The 24,544-nt window shown below is 44.3% G+C and overlaps 1 protein-coding gene across 2 annotated transcripts; it reads left to right on the forward strand.

The window, feature by feature from the left end:
• n4bp3 (NEDD4 binding protein 3) lies at window positions 1–23,807 on the forward strand. 2 transcript variants are annotated; one of them, XM_084353285.1, is made up of 10 exons: window positions 1–370; window positions 18,165–18,445; window positions 18,530–18,695; window positions 19,306–19,521; window positions 19,894–20,015; window positions 20,154–20,349; window positions 20,447–20,539; window positions 20,636–20,887; window positions 21,045–21,303; window positions 21,781–23,807. In XM_084353285.1, exons 2-10 carry the CDS (start codon window positions 18,198–18,200, stop codon window positions 22,194–22,196), a joined length of 1,968 nt encoding a protein of 655 aa, XP_084209411.1. In that variant the 5' UTR covers window positions 1–370; window positions 18,165–18,197; the 3' UTR covers window positions 22,197–23,807. The 2 variants fall into 2 exon arrangements, with proteins under 2 accessions (XP_084209411.1, XP_084209412.1); XM_084353286.1 differs by lacking the exon at window positions 1–370 and adding an exon at window positions 7,220–7,300.
• Window positions 23,808–24,544: the final 737 nt, after the last annotated feature.

Raw genomic sequence — 24,544 nt, forward strand, 5'->3', positions numbered from 1 at the left:
CTCGCTAGATGGCGCTGTCCCTCTTCACATCTTGAAGTGTGTCAGTCCGGTCCTCGGGGGGACAGCACATGTTCCCCTGCCTCTCATGTTTCCTCTCACTCTGCTCTCCGCTGTTCAAACCTCCGAGAGGGAAAAGAGACCGTCCCAGTCTGCGCTCCTCTCTCTCTCTCTCTCTCTCTCTCTCTCTCTCTGTCTGTGTCTCTCGGTCTCTCTCTCCCCGCCAGCAGGCTGATCACTGTCTGCTGCTCGGCACTAAGTCCTGGAAAATATCCTGCGGAGCCACGTTGTTTCATTATATAACCAGCGAGACACCAAACTGCTGCAGAGAGTACCGGAGCTGGTCCAAGAGATGTCCCGCATGCAGAGCATGGTGAGCGCCACATCTTTCTCATCCTTTTCCCTTCAAAGTCTGCGTGAACATTCACGTGAGGTGTGTTTGTGCTTCATGATGGTGGCACGTTCAAAACTTTCTGCTCAACTCGAGGACGTGCTTGAATGTGCAGATTAAAGCCTGTGAGCGAGCTGATGGTGGATCACAGACTGTTAGTCTCTAAATCAGGGTTAATCCTTACAATGTGTTTTCACTCTGGTCCTGGTGGTTGCAACACTTTCCACTGTGTGTGTGAGAGGGAGAAGAAGAAGAAGAAGAAGGAGGAGGAGGAGGCTGATGGATGGACAGTGATTTTCTAGCCATTTATTTCCTGTCACTTTGCAGCTATGGTGGTCTCCTGCACTTCCACTGCAGTGTTTGGCCTGCACGGCTGTAAATGTTTGGGTTGAAGCTCGCCCTCCAGGGTCTCTTTTGATGCACATGAGTTTGGGGACAAAAGCTGATTCTGTGTGTGAGAGAGCCTGAGTATGTGTGTGTGTGTGTGTGTGTGTGTGTGTGTGGGTGTGGGTGGAGAGTCTTGGGGACTGCCGGGCTGTCGTCGTGGAGACCAGAGGCCACAGGTGACCTCTGACCTGAGGACTCATGGAGCGTTGCAGGAAGAGCCCTTTGAGTGTGGTGGTTATGGGTGCGCGCTGACGCAAGTGAAGGAGCCGTCCGACAATGGAGAGACAATAGACGTGCGAGCTGTTGTTGGAGACAGCGTTGGTAACCATTCCTGTAATTTAGGCATTGATTATAGGAGAATTCAGAGGTGATAGAGGGGTGATAGACTGCTGTGTCCTGTGAATGTGGGTGACTGATTGCTGCATGACAGCTTAAGTATTGTTTGGGGGTTGAAGTCACCGCACAAAAATGCATTTCTCCACATCCCATCCAGCTCACTTTCTTATGACACGGAGGTGACTGAGAGATTTCGCCATCAGCTCTCCGCTGTCATCGACTGCAAAAACACGCCGAAACACATCACAGAGTGCAGTGTTAGCTCCGGTTGTGTGAGATCAGTTGTGTGTCAGTTTGCCAAAATCACACACACAGACACAAAAACAAATAATTTTTTCTCATGCAGATAGCTTGTTTTTTTTGTGCAGAACTTTTATGTTACTGGAGTCTGGACCTTCTGCCAACGGCTCAACAAAACAGAGACGACGATAATTTGATTTGTGCAACTAAAGAAATCAACATTCAAGTCAGTATCACAAACCTTCATGGCTAAATACCAACAAGTGTTATCAGACAGAAGGTGGTTGTTTCTGCGATTTGGGTGAACTGACCCTTTAAGTTTACAGTAAAGTGAGTCTTCTGTTGTAGCTTTTTTAAAATGAGCTGTTTCATTTGCAGATTGTGGGTCATTCTGATGATCAGTTTCAGATTTCTTTAGGTAATTTCTCAAGCATACACAGCAACATATGCTGTAACATGACTTCTTGGCTTTCTGTCGCGCTACATTAGCAACTTAAAGACCCCACTTTGAGATCCGATGGCTTGTTTTGACCATATGTCATCATCTTGAACATTTAAGAGAATTTCGAAGTCATTAAGAAAAAAAAGATGAATCAATTATTAAAATATTCCTATGGGCTTGCCAATTGTGTATTTTTAATCTAATCTCAAATAGCTGATTATTGCCAAGTTATCAACATCGGCACACTCGATCAAAAGCATCACGACGTTTGATTTTGTAAACAGTATCATCACAGAACGCATCTGTTAGCTGAAAGCTTGTCGAGAGACTTTTTGACAGGAACCTATTAGCACAGTCTGTCCGTCTCTTTGCTGCTCTTCTCACAGAGGAATCGGCCAGACAGCTGATGTGATGTCTTCGTTCAGCTGTTTGAGCTCCCGGGGGGGTTGGCACTCCCCTGTGCGTGTCTGTATGTGTGTACATGTATCTCCTTAGGGCTCTGGCAGCTGATGAAACACTAATTCTGCTGAACTGTCAGATGTCTGCTGACCATTTGCTTAGTGTTGCCTAACCCGAAGAGAGGAGGATACAAACTCCTCTCCATCAGGCACAGTCAACTTGAATAAACTCCACGCCTCCAGATTCCCACAGTAGGCCTGATGTAAATCTTCAAAAAAAGGGTACAACAACTAAACACTTTGCCCTGTCGGAGCCCAATTAACCCAACATCCTTGTCACCACTGTGAACCACAGCGCAGTCTACTGTTAGGCTTTTTGTTGTTGCGTGTAAGTGCACAGCAGGTCAGTCATGCATACTGCAGTTTAGCAGATGGTGTGGCGGGGAGAGCAGTCATAATGGCACTGTGGCGGTGGACAGAGATTTCCCCTCAGGCCAGCCAGCTAATCAAACACTAATCAGCCCTTCTTACACTCACTGCGCTCAGTCTGTCTCCCCTCCTCAACACTCCCCTCGCCTCAGATTTTCCTCCGCTTCCCCTCCCCGTTCTCTCCTAATCTTGGGCTTATCCCGTTACCCTATTCTCTCTCTCTCCCGTCCGCACTCATCTCATAGACTCTTTATAGCCGAGGCCATGCCTGATCGGTCTGAGGAGAAAGTGTCGTGCTCTTATACTTAGAGCTTTCACTCCTCTGCCTGTGGCTGGCCTGATACGCATTCTGAGCCTTCTGTCGCTGTGATTAAAGCCTGGCCGGGTTAAGAAAATCACTGTGGGACTTGGCCAGGCGTGCAGGGCTGCCTGCCAGGATTCTGCCACTGTTGGATGCAAGGCTCATTAGCTCAAAGCTATCACAGTAAATGATAAAACTTTGCACGACTTTATTGTCAGTAGAATTAAAAGGAAGTGTTCAAGTGTGTTTGTAACTGCAGGAAAATATATGTCCTATGTAATTCTGCACTTGATAATCAGTTGTTTAATCACATTAACCAAGGAGCACACACAAACGTGTGGTAATTCGGCTCGGTGAAACATTGATTTATCTTAAACAAATTCAGCGGGGTCAAGTTGCAGAGTTGTTTTCTTAGTGACAAGACAGAGAACACACCCAAGTTAATAATTATCCCCAAGTGGCAGGTGTTTACAACTGAAGATTGATCGTTGAGTAGCATGGTGCCGTTCCTGACATAAACACCTGCCAGATTTAAAACTGAACTATGATAAAACTACAACGTCATAACTGAAGGGGATTCTACATGAGACCCCTTAAAACCAGGGCTGGGTATCGAACTTTGATGCTTTTACGGCGCTGATCGAAATGCGAGTGTTGAAAAATGTCTTGTCATTTGATACCAAATTTTAATACCTGAGGAGTTGATCTCATCAGCGTCAGTGAGCCAATAAGCATGCAACTTACTTGTTGTGCCAAGATCTAACAGCGTTGGTGATTGGCTGCCTCGAGGCATGCAGGACAAACACTAAGTTACACCCAGAAACAGGGCTCACCACCTGTTTGTGTAAAATGTAATATTAAAACGCATTTCATGAAGTTGGTATCAAAAAAGTGTCATTCAGGAACCGGTATTAAAACATTTTTAATACATTTTAAAGCTGCTCTAATCAAGATTTTTGATTTACGATTGCTCAGTTTTTGCCTGAAGCTCCACACTTCCCTTCGACTCTGCAGAGCTTTTCGGGATCTTTCAGCTCATTGTTTTGGTTTTGGCAGGCCAATGAAAAAGTGTTTGATAGATGTAAATTGTTTGAAATTGTTACATGGAGCCAATTTACTTTTGCTTTTAAAGAATAATCCACCTTTTAACACCTACAATACAGTAAAAATTTGATTTTGTATTTTTTGTACTTGCAGGTTTAATGTAGATATTGTCAAGTTCTGTCTTAGACGAAGTAGTTTAGGCAGGTTAAGGCAGGAAAACCAAGTCTGCTAAAGCCCTGTGATCACAAAATAACAGCTTGAATGTGAACATCACAGACTGATGATACATGACAGCATGCAGGCATCTGAGCAAAGGTGGCAGTTTGTTTTTTTGGCAACAAACTGGGATGTTTGATGTAGACACAAGTAAGTTTTCTCTGCTTTCCTCGTGTAATCCAGAGAGCTATTTCCATGCACTTTAAATATAAATCCTCTCTCCACCTGCAAACATCACACCTGCTTTCTACCACCTAACTTAGATGACCGTTAACTTTCTATATTCATTTTTGTATTCATCATCTGCCAGAAAACTGAATTTAGCTTGAGAAAACTTTCCACAAAATAACTCGTGGAGAGAACAAAACATTGCAGATTGATGATTTACAGTATGTTGTGGTGGTAAGTGTGAATGTGCATGGGTGGATTTGGCATAATGAGGAGCTAGCTCTGTGGCCCACATGCTTATTTCTATCAATCAAAATCTCTTGTGCTGCCAGATGAACCAGACCCATCATATACTTAATATTTAATCACAGTAAAGTCTACTGCACTCAGGATTTCCTGTGTTATTACTGGTTGGTTGACCCGCCACCTGAGTGCCGAACAATAGTTTTAACCTCATGGGACAAGTGGGACCCCTTGACCTTCAGAGGGGAAAGGTCTGAGAGTGTAGGAGGGCGGACGGACCCCATGCTGGGACCATTGTCTCTAAATGTCACCGACTGACTCAGAGGGCAGACGGAAATAGCCGCTAACTCTGGCAGCATCTCTTCCCGGGACTATTGTCTTTTTAACGAATGTTTTCTTTCCCCCGTGAGTCAGCCGTGGTGAGTTCACCTCTGCTAAGGCCTATCGTTTCCTCGTGTTTTTATTGATCAGGCTCATCTCCCCACGAGGAGCCCCCGCATTCACCTGCCTTCTATAGATATCAGCAGCAATGGTTACCCTGCGTGTGCGTCGGGATGAATTGTGTGCACAGAGTACCTGGCCGTTGTCTCTTTTATTTAGTCTGAAGGGTTGTAGCGCTGCAGAACAAAAGGCCACGAGTCGAAGCCCTCCTCTGCAAGTGGGCATTGTTGTTTATTTTTATCTGGGTGTAGAGGTAGCAGTCATCGAGGCAAACGCAGCTCTGCTCTCTCCAACAGCATTTCAGTTTGCTGTCACACCCTGCTCTTTTACATGGAATCAATACGGTGGATTTAAAGGTTGCAGTCATTCATTGTGACCTGCGCAGGTCTCATGTAGGTCACACAGGTAGCAAAAGTGGAACAATGGTTAAAGCTCACTGGCACTTTAATTCCGCCTTGCACCTTAAATATGAATATACAATCAGCAGCCAGTTAGCTTAGCTTAGCACAAAGACCGGTGTCCGTTTGTTTTGTAATTCTAGTTTATTTTCTTCCTTTGTGGTAGCTTCTTCTAAATCCTTACTGACTGGATTTCAAACTGTCATGTTTTTCTGAAAGTACAAACTCCAGACTGACAGGCGCACCAAGCTCAGGTGGGTGTCCCAGGACCCAGGATAATGTTATTTCTCATGGGCCAGACATCCAGCGTGCCTCCTGTAGCTGCTTCCTGTAATGTTATTGTCCAGAAGAGCTTAGGCAGAGGAAATGAGTCTAGCCCGGGTTGTTGTCTCGTCTAGTTGACTAGTCGGACAGGTACAGCATGGTTCCTCTCTGTTGTTTCTGCTTCATATTTCCATCTTTGAATCCCAACATTCCTGTCCTCCCTCCTCCTGCTGCCTTTTTGACATCCATTCACACATGCACCACCTTCACTACCCCTACAGGTTCCCAGAGATTTCTTGTTGGAGCTGTGCCTTCAGCCAGCTGGGAGACTTACAAGTGGGAATCTGTGGAATCTGAGACTGGATATGCCTGTGGGGCCCGGAGGTAATGACAGGGGTACGGCGGCACCTGCTTAAGTGTTGGACTGGGCCGCCTTGCTTTGATGGGGTTATCCCCTCCTTTCATTTTTCAGCTGATTTTCTTGAAATTGCACCGGGCGAGCCAAAAGGGCAGCACGAAACATCACATTCTTGCTCTGGAATGCCTTTAATAGTTTGCCAATCTCTATATTGTGCATCTCTGGTTGGCAAGGTGATTTATTAACTGGGATTCCTGTGTGCCCACCTATTGGTGCCAGCTTTAAGGAGTCCAGATACCTCCTTCACTCCCTCCATCACACAGCGAAGAAAGAAGAAAGGACTCACTTTCTTCTGGTCAGGGAGTGGAGAACAATGTCCTCTCTTTTCTGCCTCCTCCGATGCAAGTGTCCCCGGTTTGAGTTATGTAATTCGATATAATGCAGAACCCATCCAGTAACCCAGCCTCAGGAAGGGAGACTTACACTCAGACTATTGTCCAGACGGTCCACGCTGAGACAACCCCCACATGCTCTCATTTTCCACTTGTTCCTTGTGTGCGCCGTCTTGTTTTTCCAGCCCTCATCCTTCTTTCTCTGTGTTCCTGCTGTCCGTCTTAACCAAACTCTGATCCCTCATTATTGTCCTCATAGTCGCGAGCAAACAACACACATTGCATTGTTGGTTTTTGTCCGCTGAGGCTGGGTTTTATGTCAGTGCAGGGTCTGGATTGACCGCCTCAAAGGCTGGTTCACATGCGGGGCTTTTGTTTCTGGAACTGGGAGAACAAGTTGAACCACACGGGCCCCTGAGAGGGCTCAAAGTGCACAAAGAGATGAGCAGGTGAGACGGGGAGGAGAGAAGGAAAAGGGAGAGGGGTGTAGGGTGAGCAGGAAAGTACCAGGCTCTCTCATGGGAGACTGAGAGGTCAACTTAGTGATTTCTCCCAGTTTCATATATAAAACACACAGGCAAACCCCCTGTCGCGATTGAAAGCATCCGGCTTAAGATCAGCTTAGTCGTCTATTTAGATCCGTGCAAGGCGAATCCTGACGCGGCCTGCAGGTCAGTGGTTTGGACCAGGCAGCTCCCTCCCATCCACACCTCCCTGTTGCCATCGAAGACTGAGAAACAGGAAGTCATGTGGCGATATAATCAGTAGCGCGAGCATGAGTCAGAAAGACAGACAAACAGAGTGAGCATGGGATCAGAAGCAGAGAAGTGACGTTTCAGGTGGACAGACAGACAGGTAAACACGCGACTTTTTATTCCTACCCGTCTTTTTATCTCAGTTGGTCTCATGTCATCATAATATTCCTTCTTTTATTTGCTTGGAAAAGTCAGTGTTGTGATACTGAAAGTGCCTTAACTCCAAAGTCTGCTGTGTGATAGTGGACTCTGATCAAAGCAAGAACCAGTCTAACCTGTATGTGTATATTTAATACATTCCTCGACTTGCTGATGGCAAAGTTTGACTTATTTATGCGCCGGCAGGCTCGACACGCTCTGAACTCACCATGTGAAGGCTACATTGTCAAAGAAGAGCTTAAGCTGCAGAGAGAAGAGGAAAGCAGCCTGATTGTTAATTGCTCAGGCATGTTTGTTTGCTGTGGAGCTGAATTGGAATTAGCTAACTTCTTAACTCAATCTGTTTCTCCTGGGACGAATGACGTCACACTGAGCAGCATCCGCATCCTCCACACTCACTCCCGGCAGCGCAGGACATATATGCTAATTCACTGTTAATTATTGAACGTCCCAAAGTGGAGCCACATGGTGCTTAAAGAACAATGTATAGGATTATCTGCTCCACTGAGCGTCTTGATTTCTTCAGTAAACCGTCTTTTCCATTACGTGTGTTCTTTCTCTGCGTTGTTTTTCTGTGATGATTGCAAGTCTGATGGTTTTATTTGTGTGCCTGGAATTCCCCCTGAGGACTATTCATGGCTCAGTGTTGTATCCAAGTCGGGTAACAAGATTTCATTAGACTGCCTTTGTTCTTCCTGATTGTATAACATGAGCCCCACAAGGTGACGTTCTCTCGTTTCACTGTTGTTTCTTGCTGTCATTGTAACTCTGTGCAGCGAAGTTGTGACTTGAGTCGGCCCAACAAGCTGATTTTCACTAGTTCCCACTGTTCTGCTTCACAGTCACTTTGTTTACGGAGAAAACACCACAGGAGTAGAAAGTGCTGATCCTCTGACTTGGCATCATCGTGCGTCAGCAGCATCAGTGTTTACTACCTGACGCGCAGCCTGCTGGTGTTGCGTTGCAGATGAGATCAAAGAAGAAAGTTTGCAGCGATGTGATCTGTAAAGCTTTAAATCTATTCCTAAATTGGCGGTCATACTGTGGGTCAGTCCACATCAGCATCTTCCTCTGAATCCCAATCAATTTCCAGCTGCAGTCCACGCGCTTCCCCGTTTGCGTTTGTGCTGAGTGTGTGGTCTCGCGTTGAGGGTGTGTGTGTGGATGGATGCATGCACGTTCACTGCAGCCGCTAAGTGGAACTGGTTCAGGTGTAGGTCGACGCGGGAACCACTCGATTTCTATTGCTGTAATCACAGAACAGTGACTCCTACATGAACCGCTCCAGGAAACAAAGAAGCCACAGAGAGGAAAGAGAAAGAGAGGCTTGCTCTAATGAATTTAATAAGAAGCTAGCTCCTGTGCTTTTGGTTTTATCAGCTCAATTTAACACTGAATGGATCTGATTATGTGGTAGAATTATGAGTCATTAAATGTCTAATATTACCAACATAGCTCTCATGGGAACCAAGGTGCTTTGGAAAATAAACGCTGCTGTTTAGTTGTTGTGCAGAGCAGAGAAACAGGCCCACCACACCACCCATATCAGTGCTGTATGGGTAATGTGAAGGCACATTAATTATTACCAAGTGAGAAATGCGAGGAATGTGAGTTTCATCGAGCTCTCCCTTTACATTCTTCACTCTGAACCTCTGCTCGCTCACAAACTGATAGCAGCAGTTGGCAAACACTGTGCAGGCTTAGCTTGCGGACAAGGTGAACAGAAACCAAACAGAGAATTTGAACTGGATTCAAGATTAGGTGAAATTAATAGCGTGCCGTTCTGTTTTGTGTGCTTTTTCAAAAATTCCAGTGAGGTTAGATGAGGAAATACTTCTGTGTGACGCTGTTTTTAGATGCCGTTGACTTCCTTGGTGACATCCTGGTGAGACTAGAAATCTGGAGGAATAAGTGAACATGCTGGGTTTTGATTATAGCACGCTCATCATGCCTGACAGGCATTGACCTTTGTATATTAACAGCTGAACATATCGCCGAAATCGTCATCCAAACAAGATGCATCAAAATAAGAAATGTACGATGCCAATAACTTCTGCCAAATTCTTCCATAACTGGTCCAAATTGCACCATCATTTCAGAGAGGCATCCTCTCGAGGCTACTTGTAGTCCATCACTTCAAATTATACTGAATGTCTCAGGTAGAATATTACTATATTTATATCCATGTTGGGCTTCGTGTTGTTTGTCTCAGGATCCAAGGAAATACAGTTTTTCTGAAGAATGTGGTCCTTCACAAAGTCCCCTGAAAGTAACATTAAGCTAATCATCCATCCAGTCATAAAGACATGTGCAGCAGTCAAAGCAGAGCAAATGAGGCTACAGTACAACAAAGCTAAAGCAAACAACGACAACCAGCTTTTAGTTGGCCTGCAAAACCAACAGTTTTGTAGAAAGGAGATGCTCTCCTTGTCGTTTTCCTCGTGGTAAACTTGCCACCATTATAGCCTATTTGTGTGCTACCTCCGGCTATGCCTAGCCTAGGCTACGTGCTGTGCGAGAATATAAAGAAAGGACCAATAAATAAGGGAGGCAGGCATTAGCAAACAGTTCAATTCGTTCAGAGATCATTTCTTCCAGTTCAACCCTCAGGTTCTCGATACAGGATTTATAAGGCCAAACCTGTGACAGTAAAGTTTGGAATTGAAAACAACACTTGGATGAAAAAGGAAACACTGGCACTGAAACATTTGTGTTTGAAAAGTTGTGTTGCCGCTGAAACAGGTATTGGCATTGAAGAAAGTTTCACTGAAAAATAATTAATATAACATTTTATTTCAGTATCTTTTGTATTTTGGTGTGTTTTCCAAGGACAGTCCAGATTTTTCTTCATGTCCTTTTTCAATTAAAACTTTCTTTTACGCTGTCAGTCCTTTTTCAGTGCCTCTGTCTGCCGTGACTGAATAGATGGATAGTGTGAGACACACAGTTGTCGAGGATAAATATGAAATTAGAAAGTCTATTTTAGTGAAGGAACAGTGTTTTTGAATGATATTTGCCTTTATAAGATTTACCTCTAGTATTAGATGTATTTGGTTGGCATGTTGTTTTCACCACTCAGGGTAGATTAGTTGTGATTGTTCGTGTGTGTGTGTGTGTGTGTGTGTGTGTGTGTGTGTGTGTGTGTGTGAATGAGTGAAGGGCAGTTGGATGTCACTTAAAACAACACTGAGGTCAGGTACTTATCCTTATGCTGCAAGGACTAATCTCTCTATCACACACACACACCCATAGAGGTTGAACTTGTAACCTCAAAGAGGGATCAACAAAGGCATTCATCGAAACAACATTAGGGATTATGCAATAAATCTTTTTTCACACCACAAATTGAAGACTCTGATAATTTAACAAAACAGACTCTTTGTACTGTTGGAAGAGAAACCTATAAATAACACTAATAATACATTTGGAGGTAGGAGGTGGCCCTGTGAACACACTCCCTGGGGTGACATCTTCTCACACTGAAGCAGCCTTATGTAACATCAGTCAGATCCAGATCAATAGAGTTCCATGAAACATTAGCGCAACCAGTCACCCCAGATAACCCCAACATAGCTACTGTACTCAGAGCCAGTAATTGAATTCAGTGCAGAAATACAATACTGTGAAGTCAGCATAGGCAGTAAAGGCTGAGGCGCACTGTGCAGACAGCTGTCAATAGGCTAACAGATGCAGAGAGGAAACCCACCTCAGCTGGTCCGCCTCAGAGGAAGTCCTGACGGCTGATTTAGTGGACTGAGTCCATCAGAGGCAGACAGTCATGATCAGGACTGTGAGAGTTTTAGGGCTCCTGAAGCCTGGTGCAACAACGGATGCTCAAAGGTCGCCTTTCTTTCCCAATTGGTCACAAGTTTCAAGGTCTACTCTTGTTATTATGGCGGCTACTGTGAAAATTATTAATGAGAATTTTAGGAGCCTCATCTATCTTAAAGAAGCAGCCAGCTCAAGTCGACTAAATGTCATTTAATCAAGATTTATCTTTCAAGGGGTCCAGTATACCGTAATTTTATGGACAGACTACTTATACTCACTTATTGCACATCAGTCAAATCTAAGGATTCTTCATAATGTTGCTTAATGGGAAAGAAATCCTGGATACGTTTCCCTTAATCCGGTTCAGTAATTCAGTTGTCGAAACACGTTTTTAACTTTAAATCTATTTTCATCTGTTTTGCACAGTGTTCATGTGTATGTTTAGCAACTTTGTTTGTTCTAAGAATCTCATTATATTTCATGATTAGCAGTAAAATATTGCTTCGAAACACATTTTAGTGCATCGAACAGGGCCGGCTGAGTAGTGGCAGTCCTCCCTTGTCAGAGCTCTTAGAATGAAACGTCTGTGTCGGCTCTTTACTGTCTGTGTGCTCAATAGCGCCCTGTATCTATCGCCATGACTAAATATGACCTGTTGACCTCTGTGAAGCCTCAAGTGTTCGTCATCAATGAAGACAGTGTGAGACTGAACAGTGGGCCTTCAGCTTAAGCACCACAACATCTTACCGCCAGTGAGTTACATTCAACGTTTCACAGAGGGACCGCTCCTCGTCTCGCGTGTCGTGAAATGAAAGTCTGTGTACGACTTGTGTCTTGTCAGAGTTTTACTGATTTATGATACTATGTGACTCAAACGCTGCATTCAGACGCACAGAAGAAGGAATGTTTCACGACCTTCCTTTTCAACGCCTCGGCTGCTCTGAATGGCTTCAGGGTCTGTGGAGAGGAACGAGGTCTGTCTTCCTGATCGTCTGCCATCCATAATGAATAACCTGCTAACAATTAGAGGCTGCTGCCGAGCACTCCTCTGCTGTCATGCCCAACAGCCAGAGACACTCTCTCATACTCACTCATTACTCGCTACCATGTGAGAGTCAATCAGAGAGTGGAGGTGCTTCACAAGTGGGATGGTTCCTTCCGCGTCGGCCCCGGGCACAGCTTTACCTGCTGCTGCTGACAGATTTAGACCGTCAGAGCACCGTGATATCAAATGATCACTCTTGATTTTACATACATTATATTTTGTGCGCTCTGTGGACGAAACAGTTTCATTGATAATGTCTATTGTTATTTGGGATGATTGATGAGATCCTCGTTCTTTGAACAACGTATTGAAAAGTTGCACTGATTGGCTGAAGATGGGTGTTTTGATCTTGTTTTAAAGCTTTTATGTTGTTAATTGTCCTGTACGCGTTAGCCTAATATATGAAAAAGCAAGCTAATGGAGCACCTTTGTAGCTGCATGGTTAGCCTACAGCGCTGTGTCTGCCTCTTCACCTGTCACTATCAAATAAAGGAAGTAAATGGCAAAAATAGGCTAAAGTAAGCTTGTAATTCAACTATGGTTGAACGTTAATACACATTTTCTCATTAATACTAGGACTAACTAGCTCCTACAGTAGCCCACAATACAAGAACGAGCTCCAAATTGCATCTACTAGCCTACATCAGCTGGTTACGATGCTGACTTTTACCTTGAACGTGTGACTTTAGTTTCTCTTGTCGCAAAATATAGATTACCGAAAACAATTAATCCTTGTGACTTTAAAGATCCCCAGACTTTTTATGTAGCACAATCACCATTGTCATTTTTTTGGTTTATGACCAAATATCTGCAAAATTAATGACATTCTCATCATCATCAATCAATTAACCTTTGTATTTCTAAAGAAAATTTAACTTTGACTAAAAACAGCAAGCATTACCTGCAAAACATCAGCATTTAAAGTTGCTATGTGTAAGTTTTTGGCCACCTGTGGCAGCAGAGTAACCACTAACTGCTGCTAATTGTAGCTGTCGTTAGCTAGTTAGCTCAGTTAGCCATGCAGTTAGTGCTCCGATCAGCTGACTCTGGCTGGACTGGGAGCTCGGAGCACTGGGGGAGTGTTGGTGCTGTTTACTATAAGAACAAACAGGCTAGGGGCTTGTTAGCATGCTAACTTCAGTAAATATCTCTGCATCACAATACATAGACATCTTTAAAACGGTCACATTCTGTTAAGCATTACCATTGTGAGCATGTTAGCATGCTGACATTAGCATTTAGGTTGCAGGCTCACGGATGCACAAACCTGGCTTCAGACTTTTAATATCGTCGTGCTCCTCTTTTCGGTTTATTTAGCCTGGCTTGGCATTTAAATGTGTCAGAAGCATCTGTCAAACCATCATTACATCCTGTCATTGCTGTTTTGTTTAAAGACAGACAGTGTCCTATAAGAAGGGCTGTCAGGCTATCAGAGTAGGAGTTAAATACAATACTGCAGTTCTGTCTAAAATAGATTCAATAAGGCGAGTGGCTGATTTGGTAATCGCTCCATAGTGTTTTACACAACTAACAACTGAAAACTAGCAAGCACAGCTTTGATAGGGCTTACATAACGTAACAGAGTGTGCGCTGTGTGGGAGTTTCAGATGTAACCTGCGAAGTTACCCCACAAACGTAAACAAACTTTGATCATGGAGCAGGGGAGAGAGAGAGCGCCGAGGGAAGAGGACAGAGGATCTGGAGCCCGCGAGCCGTGCATATTATGCTTTTTTCGGGGCTGCGTTGAGTGACCCGCGCGCACACAAGTGTGAGTGAGCGTCCGTGGGAGTGAGCGTTTTGTGCATCTAAAAGCCTGACGAGCCCGAGCTTGTGTTCTGCGAAGCATCTGTGGAATTTGGCTTCCCCGTCCTTGTCTCCTCGGGCCTCAGTCCCAGCGCTGACCTGTGTGTCTCGGAGGGTTTGAAATGTCCCCTCTTCACGCTCAAGCATTCCATTGAAAGCTTTTATTTTCCCCACAGGACACCTGATTACAATATTTTAGGAGAGAGCGTCCTTGAAACACTCCTCTTGAGGGCTTCCTTCTTTGTTTTCTTTGTGGTTGTAGTAAATTGGCAGTTGTACGGTTTTCTAGATGAGTTAGGATATCATCCTGTGAAAACACGAGACACAAAACCTTCACTGTAAAGCCTGTAGAGACCCACAGCTCTCAGCGGCATGTTTCCTCACATCTTTCCCCTTTAGTGTGCATATTTAATATTGATACCTCCTCCAGTTTGGGAATTGCTGTAATCAGTATCACCCTTTCCTTTTTTCAAGATAAACTGTACAGTCCCTGATGACGCTCGGCACCATGAGGCAGGCTGATGAATATGAGATCGAGTCAGTAGATCAGTGTACTAATTTTACATTTTTCCCGTTTATATTTGAAACCTGCGCAGCAGATGCAGGTATGAGTGCACGGTATCAGAGGGATGAAGAGGCACTTTGATACACTGATGTTGAACATTTCTATCTTTGATCAGAGTTAGCAGCTTTACAAAAAAGCTTGTCACAGCTTTCAAAGAAGCATAAATCAGGAACAGAGCACTTTTCAATTAGACCACAACTGTTCAAGGCTGGTAGGAAGCACTGCTTTGATCAGTGTGTGTGTGTGCGTGTGTGTGTGTGTGTGTGATTTAAGAAGGTGTGTTGCATTTCAGGGCCCCTTGGTTAGTCAGGGCTGGGCTGTAAATCTTGCTGTGTCTCCTGGTTTACTCGGGGCCCATAAACTAGAAGGCAATTATGGAAAACAACTGGATGCAAGATTTCTTCAGTCCTGCGAGATTTGTGGTTGCTGCCTAAAAGGATTTTTGCCTTCCTGTCCACCCAAAAGGAATTGCCCTGCCTCACCCGCCCTCATCTCAACCCCAGCTTCCCGTCAGGCATCGATTGTCCTCTCATGTCTTTGGCAGATACATGATACAAACTGCGTAAAATACCGTTCCTAAAAATACTGCGTAAGACCTTGGCCAGTGGCCCTTAGGTTTGGTGCACTCATGACTTATTCATACGGTGTCAGACACATACACGCTCAGCGTGACCTGCACTGACTCATATCCATCATGTCTTCTGACCCGGGACACGAAGACTTCCTGGTTGGACGGCACCAGAGAAGTTCCTCGTTCAAGGAGTGTCACATTTTACTTGATTATATTCATTATTGTTGATTATCTGATGTCTCTCCTCAGTTCAGCCTGTATTATATTGGCTTATTAAGAGCCGGATGCTTTAGTGGAAAGTTTTACATTGGGAGAAACAGTACCTCATGAATATAAACATGAGCAGCTTGGGCTGCTTTGATCTCAGCCTGGCGGAGAGCCCTGAGTAGAGTGGGCTGGAGCTGCCTTTGCACAGCTCTCTCTGCCTATTTTAACCATTTGCATAATTGTTATAACTGTAGAGGCCAGCAGTGCAAGGCACTTGATGAATGTGTATTGTATTAGAAGCAAGAGGAGATGCCAGAGTGTCACTGCGGGTGTCTCTGCTCATACGTAGTATATATTGATGTGACAGCAAGAGAGACAAATGGCTTTGAGGTAGTGTGTCTGTGTCACGAGTGCGCACTGACAGAGAGGCGGCAGAACGGCCCAGTCATTATTTGGGACGAGCTCAGGTTTGATCCCCCGTGTAGCCATGCACCTGCCAAAACCTTCAGCAACCAACATACTGGGGTTTTGCATGTTGCATATTGAAAAGCAGCTTGATTTTATACCTTCCAGGCAGCCACTTTGTCTGAAATTAAGATAATCAGTCCTTCTCAGCGACTATTGTTTGCTTTATTTTTCCATAAAGTTCTGCTAGGGCTGTAACGATAACACTTATTGTTGGACAATATGTTTTCCCAGAAATAATTGCAATAAATGATATTATTTTCGTTTTAAGACTATTGTATGCCACTGATATAATGATGATATAATAGCATAATAATGCAAGTACACCCTCTCAAAGAGCAAATAACTTTTCAATTCTTAATAATAGTCAGACATTGAGTTTTGAATGCTAAAAAAAATCACATCATAAAAAACATCCTGAAAAAATAAAACCACACAAACAAAACAATAAATAAAATGGGAAGAAGAAATGCTTAAAGGTGCTGCTTTCAAGTCTTAAAATGTTTACCTTGGCATCATATTGGCTAAAATGTTGATTACATTCTTATGTAAACAAACGCTATATGAAGATATGGAGGTCAGCACATACATCGATACGTCGATAATGTAATTATCCTGACAGGCCCTTTAGCAGCGCAGGAGCCAGCGTTGACAGGTTAGGAGCTCATCTTCTTGGTGCGTTTAAGGACACTCAGATATCTGAGTTACCTGCAAACAGCATCCTTTCATGCAAGAAAGGATTCAATACACATTATCCTTTGACAGCATTCATGTGTGCTTATCGCTTTCAGGTCGGATCTCCTGATGACATGCTTTTCACAGTAGAGGCTTTTGTTGTTTTTTTTGGCACCCCGAATATAAGATATATGATTTCCGTGGATGCACATATGAGTAGAATGCCTCAGAATAATAAGATATCATTGTCAAGGAAAGCTACTTTTGGATAGCAACTTTTAAGCCTCTCAGGTTTGTTCTCATAAAATAATGAAATTAATCAAAACAATATTTTCTTACAAGTTAGGAAATTAATCTTGAGATTTGTGGTATGGTTTGAAAAATGATCAGTGCTGAAGATAATTAATAAAACAAGCTGTATTCGTGGTTTGGCCCTCTACCTGTTCTATGAGCAGGCTGAGCACAAAAGGAGAATTCGCCTCGTGTTTATAGTCTGAAAGACTGGGGCGTGTTTGTGTGTTTTATGGTCTGAAGAAGGTTTAATGGCTGCTGGGGGTGTTTATGCACGGGAAGAGAGGGGGTCAACGGGGTGAAATCAATAGTGAACCTTAATGAGGTTGTCTGAGAAGACGAAAAGGGAGGGGATATGTGGGGGATTTGACAGACGGTGGTGGTGGGGAGGTTGTGGAGAGATTTGCTGCGTAGAGTCGACGAGGCTCAAACTGGAGTTGACAAAACAATAGAGGCTGTTAGGTAGGTGTGGGGGTAACTTGGCAACTGGTCATGTTTTGTGAAATTCGAGAGAAAATGTTCATCCTTGTATTGTTTCTTTTCTCTGCAAAACGCCGCCTGCTGTGACTGACAGGAATCTCACACAGACAGCCATCACGTCTGTTTAAGATGTGTTCAGGCTAGACTAAGGTAGACGCACTGTGCGATCGGTACATTTGGATACACAAGATTTTCACGAGGCAGGAAATTTGCAAACAAAATAAGCTGCTGGAGAACTTGATTGAGTTGCAACCAAAGCATTTCTGTCTGATTTCTGATCCCTAGTTGGAGCAGAGTTACATAACAGGATTGTGATGTGACATATGCTGCCCTAAAAAAAAACAAAACATGTTTCATGTGATCCTGTTTATTTGCTGTTGGGACAGGATAACATGAACATGAGTGGAAAGACTGACGCTGTATCAACTGCATCATGAAATAAACATTTTCAATTTTGTCCTCATGCAAAGACATCTTTATACAGTCATTGTTCTCCTGTAAAAGGGTTTTCAGGGAGGTCAGTTTGTGTGTTTGTTTGTGGTGAAGTGCTGTGTTGTGATGTTGTGGGAAGCTGAGCTGTGCTCTGAGGCAGCTGTCTGTGGAGAGAAACACAGCTGATGAAATGTCTGTTAGCTCAGGCTCTTCCTCCAGAGAGCAACATCCACTCAGGGTTGTAAAGGGGAAAGAGGTGGATTTATTTATAAGGAGAAAAGATACAAATCTCAATTTTTTTAGCTGTAGCAGTGTTGGCTGGTCTGCCACTTTGTTCCAGACTAAAATATCTCAACACCTATAGATTGGATAACCATGAAATTCAAGGTTCCCGGAGGATAAAGCAGAACATGGTCATCTTGGCCACCATCACTATAAACAGATCTACCTGCTTCCTCTTCCTTTGAGAAGCTTATTTTTACCTTTGTCTTTTTTTACAGAGCACCTCACCCCCCCTCAGAGCCTTGTAACCAATGGCAACCTCAGTCCAGACTCTTCCTCTGACCCGAGGCCCTAACAAAACCTTCCATAACCCTTTCCCAGCCCAGCCCATCGCTTCCCGCTGCGGCATGGGAAGTGTAGGCAGTCTGGTTGAGAGGCCTGACGTGTCTCCGACTAAAGGCAGCCGTGCAGTGCCCCAGGTGAGACCCAAACAGACCAACGGCCTCCTGAAGAAAGGCTTCACCCAAAGAGAGCTACTCAACTACCTCAACATCACCAGGTGAGTGCTGCTAGACGCTTTCACATTCTGCGGTCTGCAAGGTGCAATAAAACGTGACAGGGCTTGACCTGTGCTTCCAAACAGAAAAGAGCCTAAAGCGAACACAAGCAGCGACGGCAAAAAGGACATTATCTCTGGCCTGAGCTCTGCACGTGAGGAGGACAACCTGTACGCCAAGGTCTACCATAAAGACGGCACCGAAGTAGACCTCACAAAAAACTCACTGCCAAGTGGGGCCAAGTATGAAAAGGTAAATATTGTTCAGCAAAAAAGATTAATTCAAGAAATTTCTTTCTTATTTTCTTCACAGAGTAAAATAGGGAACTTAAAGGCTCAGGGCAATCTTAAAAGTATTCGATCTGGACGGTACCTAAATCATTTTAAAACAGTACGTATGAGGAGGATTGGGTCTTGTTGTCCGATTCATTCATGTAGATGAATGGCATCCCCATTGAGGTATTTCTATAAATGTGGTACAGCCAGTGACTGGCTGCTGGGGCTGTGTTAAATTGATCAGTATCACATTTTTACATCTCCAGCGGCAGGTTGCAACGCCCCCGTAGCCTGTTACCAGCATAAATCAACTTTAAATCTCTTCCAGCTCACCAGCGTAGATTGAGAATCTGCCACTTGCTGTGTTCTGAATTTATTGCAGCAATTGAATCTCACCGTTTTTTGCGTGAATTGATCAACGTTAAAAACACAGAGTGAACCAGTATTGACTTAATAGAAACATAGTGATTTATGTTGCGTAGCCCAACCCTCTTTGCGGTGAGTAAAGTCTTTCTCTCCAGCTACTTTCTACTATCTCTGCATCCTTTAAGAGTGCCCTGAACTTTGCCGGCTTTTTTTCCCTCCAGGCTCGTTTCAGGTCTTCTGCCTTCAAGCCTGTCACACCCAAAAATTTCAGCTCCATGCAAAACCTCTATCCGTCTTCCAAGTCGGAGGATGTGGACCATGGCCTCTCCAACGGGCTGCGCAGAGCCTATGCCCATGTCCCAAAAGCTGTCTCCACCTCTTCCTCCTCTTCCTCGCCCTCCCGTCACGGAGGACCGACGACATCCAGTGGCAACAAGGTATCTCTTTTGTCCCTGAGTATATTCACTGAAATCCAAAGGGTCAAACAATTAAGAATGAATGAAAGGGCATACGTACCATTACTTCTAACTTGATTCTCCACACATTTAAAACTAGAGATTGACCAGAGTACCATGAAACCTTTTCATAGACTTCCATTAAACTAGTTTGAAAGTTGAGCTACGGGTCAGGGAACAAGTGAATTAGTTTTTGGATGCAGGATCGAGTCTTTAAACATTGATAACAGAAGCAAAACAAGTACCTACTCACGATTTCAACTTTTTATTCAGCCACGATTGTGACTAAAATTAATCTTTTCTCAGCCTGTTAATTTCACAGTGATGAATAACTGTATAATTATGACTGTGTAGGCCGTCTCCTCGGTGCGTGGGATGAGCCAGGAGGATGATAACCTGTCAGACTCGGGCCATAACTCCATGAGCAGCCTGCCGCCGTACCGGCCTCCCTTCCGCCCACACCTGGCTCACATCAGGTCTGCCACATTGTTGTCTCAGCTCTGCTTTATATTCAAGAAGAACAAGAAGAGTTGCTATAATTGGTATTTTATACTTAATGACTGTGTGGGTAGTGATTATGGAGGAAATTTTAATGGTTTCTTTTTATACCCTAGTGCATCTATGGGCCACATCAACACCATCGGCTCCCTGGACCGCACCTCTCTGAGCCCGAACGCTGTCGGGTCAGGAGGCGTGGCCATCGGGGAGATGGCGTGTCGGAGCATGGCGACCCTGAGCCGCCTGGCTCCATACGGAGGGGAGGCTCCACCTCCTTACGAATGGACGCTTTCTCTGTCTGTGGAGGAAGTGGTGAGTAGTGGGCAGATGGATTGATGGATGAAGGGGTGGAAGGCTGAGCAGATCAGTATGATTTACAGACATTACAGACATGTTGTCTTTTTTCCAGGTCCGGGATCTGGAGGAGCGCCTGGTGGAGAAAGAGCATGAGCTGAAACAGATGAAACGAAACCTGGATGAGAGTGAGGGCGCCATCGCTCAGGTGACTCTCATTGTATTTGTCTGTTCTCCACCATCAATCTCTACATCCATCTCCCTCTGTCTTGAAGTTTGACCCACATCTGCTCCCCGCATGCAGGTGTTTGAAGGGAAACAGCGACTGTGGGAGAAGGAGGTGGAGGAGCTGAAACGACTGTATGCCGCCAAGCTGCGTCAGGTTTCCCAGCATGCCCAGCGTTCTCAGCGCAACCTGCAGTTGCAGCTGTTCAAGGCCCAGCAGGAGAAGAGCCGACTGCAAGAGGAGCTTGAAAGCCTGCAGAGAGAGAGGAGCCAGGATGCCGGAGCCATAGTAAAGCGAACCAGTCCGACTCTGGAGGAGACGCAGTGGGAGGTAAGGCCTTGGAAGGACAGGGGAGGGACACTTTATGGCGGGGAAGCTCTTCAAAAGTAGTTATTACAAGAGACAGTGGAGATAACTGAATTCTTTCCTTGTTTGTCCTTTTAAAATAATCACAACGAGGACCTTATCACTTATCGTCCTCTCTCAGGTGTGCCAGAAGTCAGGGGAGATATCCCTGTTGAAGCAGCAGCTCAGGGACTCCCAGGCGGAGGTGACCCAGAAGCTGAGCGAGCTCTTCCAGCTGAAGACGCAGCTCAGGGAGACCCGCACAGAGCTGCGCAACAAAGACGGCCAGATTGATGCAATGAAGCTCGTCCTGCAGGGGACACAGCGCCGCCACTGCCCCTCTCAGACTGCACACGAGGATGGAAAAGGAGCTGAAGAGAGTCCTGCAGCTGGAGCAACAGGTAGTTTCATCTATCTGTCTCCTACTTGTGTGTACATATTGTCATGAGCAATGTTTGTACATGGCTTGATGACTAAATGGCTACGCCTTAGTTTAGTCATGTTGAGGCGCCAGTTTATTTGTGGATGCAGCACTTCTCCAAAAGCAAGTCTGAAACTCAAAAGTAGTTCAACTGATAAACATTCAGTCACTTCTTGGAAAAGTCATAAAAAGTAGCATGCACATGCCAAGCTGATGTCTGTTTAGTATCACAGCAAGTGAGACTATGTAAACTGGGTTTCTTATCAACATAGCAGGAGCTTGTCTGGCTTATTTTGAGTTATGACGTTTGCATGCTTGGACCCAAAATCAGGTTATTTGCTAACCAGGTCAGGATCAGAGTTCTCTTCACATTTAAAAGAGGCCAACGTCTCTCATTATGCTTCCCCTGCGGCTCTGCTGGACTGTAGTTGAAGCCATGTGAACCTTTTCGTTGCAGGAGGGTGCGGGGGCTCCACAGAGGAGCGTCTGCGCGCAGAGCTCCTGCTGGAGCGACGCCAGAGCGAGGCCCAGGCCATGGCTTTTGAGGAAGAGAGGCGGACATGGCAGACAGAAAAGGACAAGGTCATCCGCTACCAGAAGGAGCTGCAGGCCAGCTACTTAGACATGTATCACCACAATGAAGCGCTGGAGAGGGAACTGCACCAGCTGAGGGCAGGCAGAGAGCAAGGAGGAGGAGGAGGTGCAGGAGGAGGTGCAGGAGGAGGTGCAGGAGGAGGAGGAGGAGGAGGAGGAAGCAGAAATGGGTCACTGGAAAGAGAAGTGCCAGAGCTGAGGAGTGAGAGTGAAAAACAAGAGGACAGACCTTCCTCAGGTTTGCCGTGGATAGAGAGAATTGAATCATCTGAAATTTGAATGTTACTCATTTGCAATGCAAACTGTTTTCACCCTGTAGTTTGGTTTCTGTGGAAGCCCACATCCACGAGGAAAAGAAGAAAAAAATAGACTTAGTAAGTTCAAATAATGAGTTCTGAAATAAAAATAGTAAAACTGTGGCCTTACTAAGACCAATTTAAAAAAAAGCTTTGACCTAAATTAGAATTACAGGTCCAATTTGTAAGAAGCCGATTTTTGAGTCTCATTACCAACTCGTCAAAGTGCTTGATGCTTTAGGATGGCGGCCGACTCGACCTACAATCCCAAAGCATCGGTATTCGACGAGTTGGAATGAGACTCAAAAATCAACTTTTCAAGTTCTTTATTATTAATCATTTAATTAATTGTAATTAAAGTTCAGTTTGGACTTACTAAGTCACAATTCAGAGATAAATCACAGCGCCGACTTTCTTAGATTAGATTAGATTAGATTAGATTAGATAAGATTGTCTTTATTTATCCCACAACAGGGAAATTCACATATTACAACAGCTCGTGGTGCCAACAGTACACGTAAGAATAGAAATATGAATAGAAATATTAAATAGAGAAAATAAATAGAAAAACACAAGATATTAAACAAAATGATGTGATACGAAGGCAAACTTTTGACTAAGTATTTTTAAAATGATCAGATACTTGGTGATTTAATGTCTCATAAGTTTGACTGCATAACTTTTCATATAATTTTCATCTTTTCCTGGTGAAAATGGGCTTCCATAGGTTGCTGCCTGTTTGCCATACTCTGCCTGTGAACCCTTGTTGATTGTTTAATGACTTTATCCTGCAAAGACTGGACCTGTGACTGAGGGTGGATGCACACAAATACTCATCTCATCTCTACTACGAAACAAGTACAGCCGAGCACCTAGACTGTCCTGTTTAAGACTTTTGTCCAATTATAAACCTGTAAATGAGCAAATTGATATGCTGACTGTTTTGTGTTCATTTGTTACCTTTTGGTTTGGACTGCTGTATAGTCTTGACTCTAACCAAAGGATTCAAAGGGATTTAGTGCGGCCCAGGGACATCGGAGCACCTGTTCATTCAGGGTCCGCCTGAACTCTCTGGGTTAAGTATCGAGGATTAAAGCTATCTGGTGCCAAGGTACTAATGCTATTTCTTTACTATAAAGGAAACTGTGTACGCTACTTAAGAAACTGAAAGTGTCTTTCTCGCTCAGTTTCCAGCTCCTGTCAGGTGAGATCAGAATATTTTGTACATATTGTAATTTTGGTTCGATTGGCCTTTTGTCATTGTATTCGAAGCACACTGTTGTCTTAAACGGGCATGCTTCCACATCTTTTGATCGCAATGAAAGCGATCGATAGATTGCGACGCTGAACATGACAGCTCCTGTTTATTGGTGCGGTTTGTTGCACATACTCAGCCAAAAACATCAAACGCATGACGTAACTGAAGTTGTTCTCTTGTATTGTTTATTATTAATATATGGACATTCAAAAGCCAGCTCTCCAATCGACCTTTCAACATACTGTGACTCTTGTCTATTTACTGGAATTAAAACTGTACAGTATAAATATATGTTTGTTTTGGATTCATAATAAACATTTATGAAGTGGTGTAGAAGCTGTTTGGTTTGTGCTTGCTCCATTCTGCAGTCAAGGCTGCAGAATGCTTTATAATAGGCTTTTCTGTCTACCTTTGTCTGAATTAAACTCACTAGAAATCACTTGTGAAAATGTTCAAGTAACTGATGACATTCACCCGAGGGCTCAGACGCCCGCCTGCTTTGAGTTGGCTTAAAATCAGCGCAGAGCGTGCCAATAAAACCCAAGGACAGGAGCTTTATGGCAGAATGAACAGAGCGGTGGAGGCTTTTGGGACTAATGTGGCTTTTAGAGGTTTAGCCTTCAATCCTTATCTCAACCTCTCCCTAAGGCCTTCCCCAGCCAGTCCACACACACCATGCCCTGCAGTACAGACGGGGGAGAGGTGGGAGGTCAGCTGAGACGGAAACATAGGAGGATCCCTGTTGGCACTGGAAAACAAGCACCTCTATGGAAACCTTCAAATGCACATACTAGGACGAAGTGCCAAAAATATCTTGGCAGAGAAGACAACTATTTTTAAGCCTTGTTTATGTTTATGGGAGAGAATACATAGTATATAACATGGTGTGAAAAGAGAGACAGCACATGGAAGTCCATACAGTAGGTTTACTTTGTATTTGTTTTATGTGTAATCTAAATAGTTATGAGCAGTGGCTGACTCACAAAGCCCTTACTTTGGCATTTAAAACATTATATAAACTGGGGCTTAATATAACTGCACAGCTCCGGAGTGGTACTGAAGTGGGATGAGAA

This window comes from Pagrus pagrus (genome assembly GCF_965226575.1).
Source record: "Pagrus pagrus genome assembly, chromosome: 5".
NCBI lineage: Eukaryota > Metazoa > Chordata > Actinopteri > Spariformes > Sparidae > Pagrus > Pagrus pagrus.

What these genes read in the sequence shown, in the direction of transcription:
- n4bp3 (XM_084353285.1), top strand. Translation starts at nt 18,198, where the DNA reads ATGGCAACCTCAGTCCAGACTCTTCCTCTGACCCGAGGCCCTAACAAA. An exon ending in CCACACCTGGCTCACATCAG is followed by an intron (nt 20,016 to 20,153) that starts GTCTGCCACATT and finishes TTTATACCCTAG; the next exon opens with TGCATCTATGGGCCACATCA. An exon ending in CTCTGTCTGTGGAGGAAGTG is followed by an intron (nt 20,350 to 20,446) that starts GTGAGTAGTGGG and finishes TCTTTTTTCCAG; the next exon opens with GTCCGGGATCTGGAGGAGCG.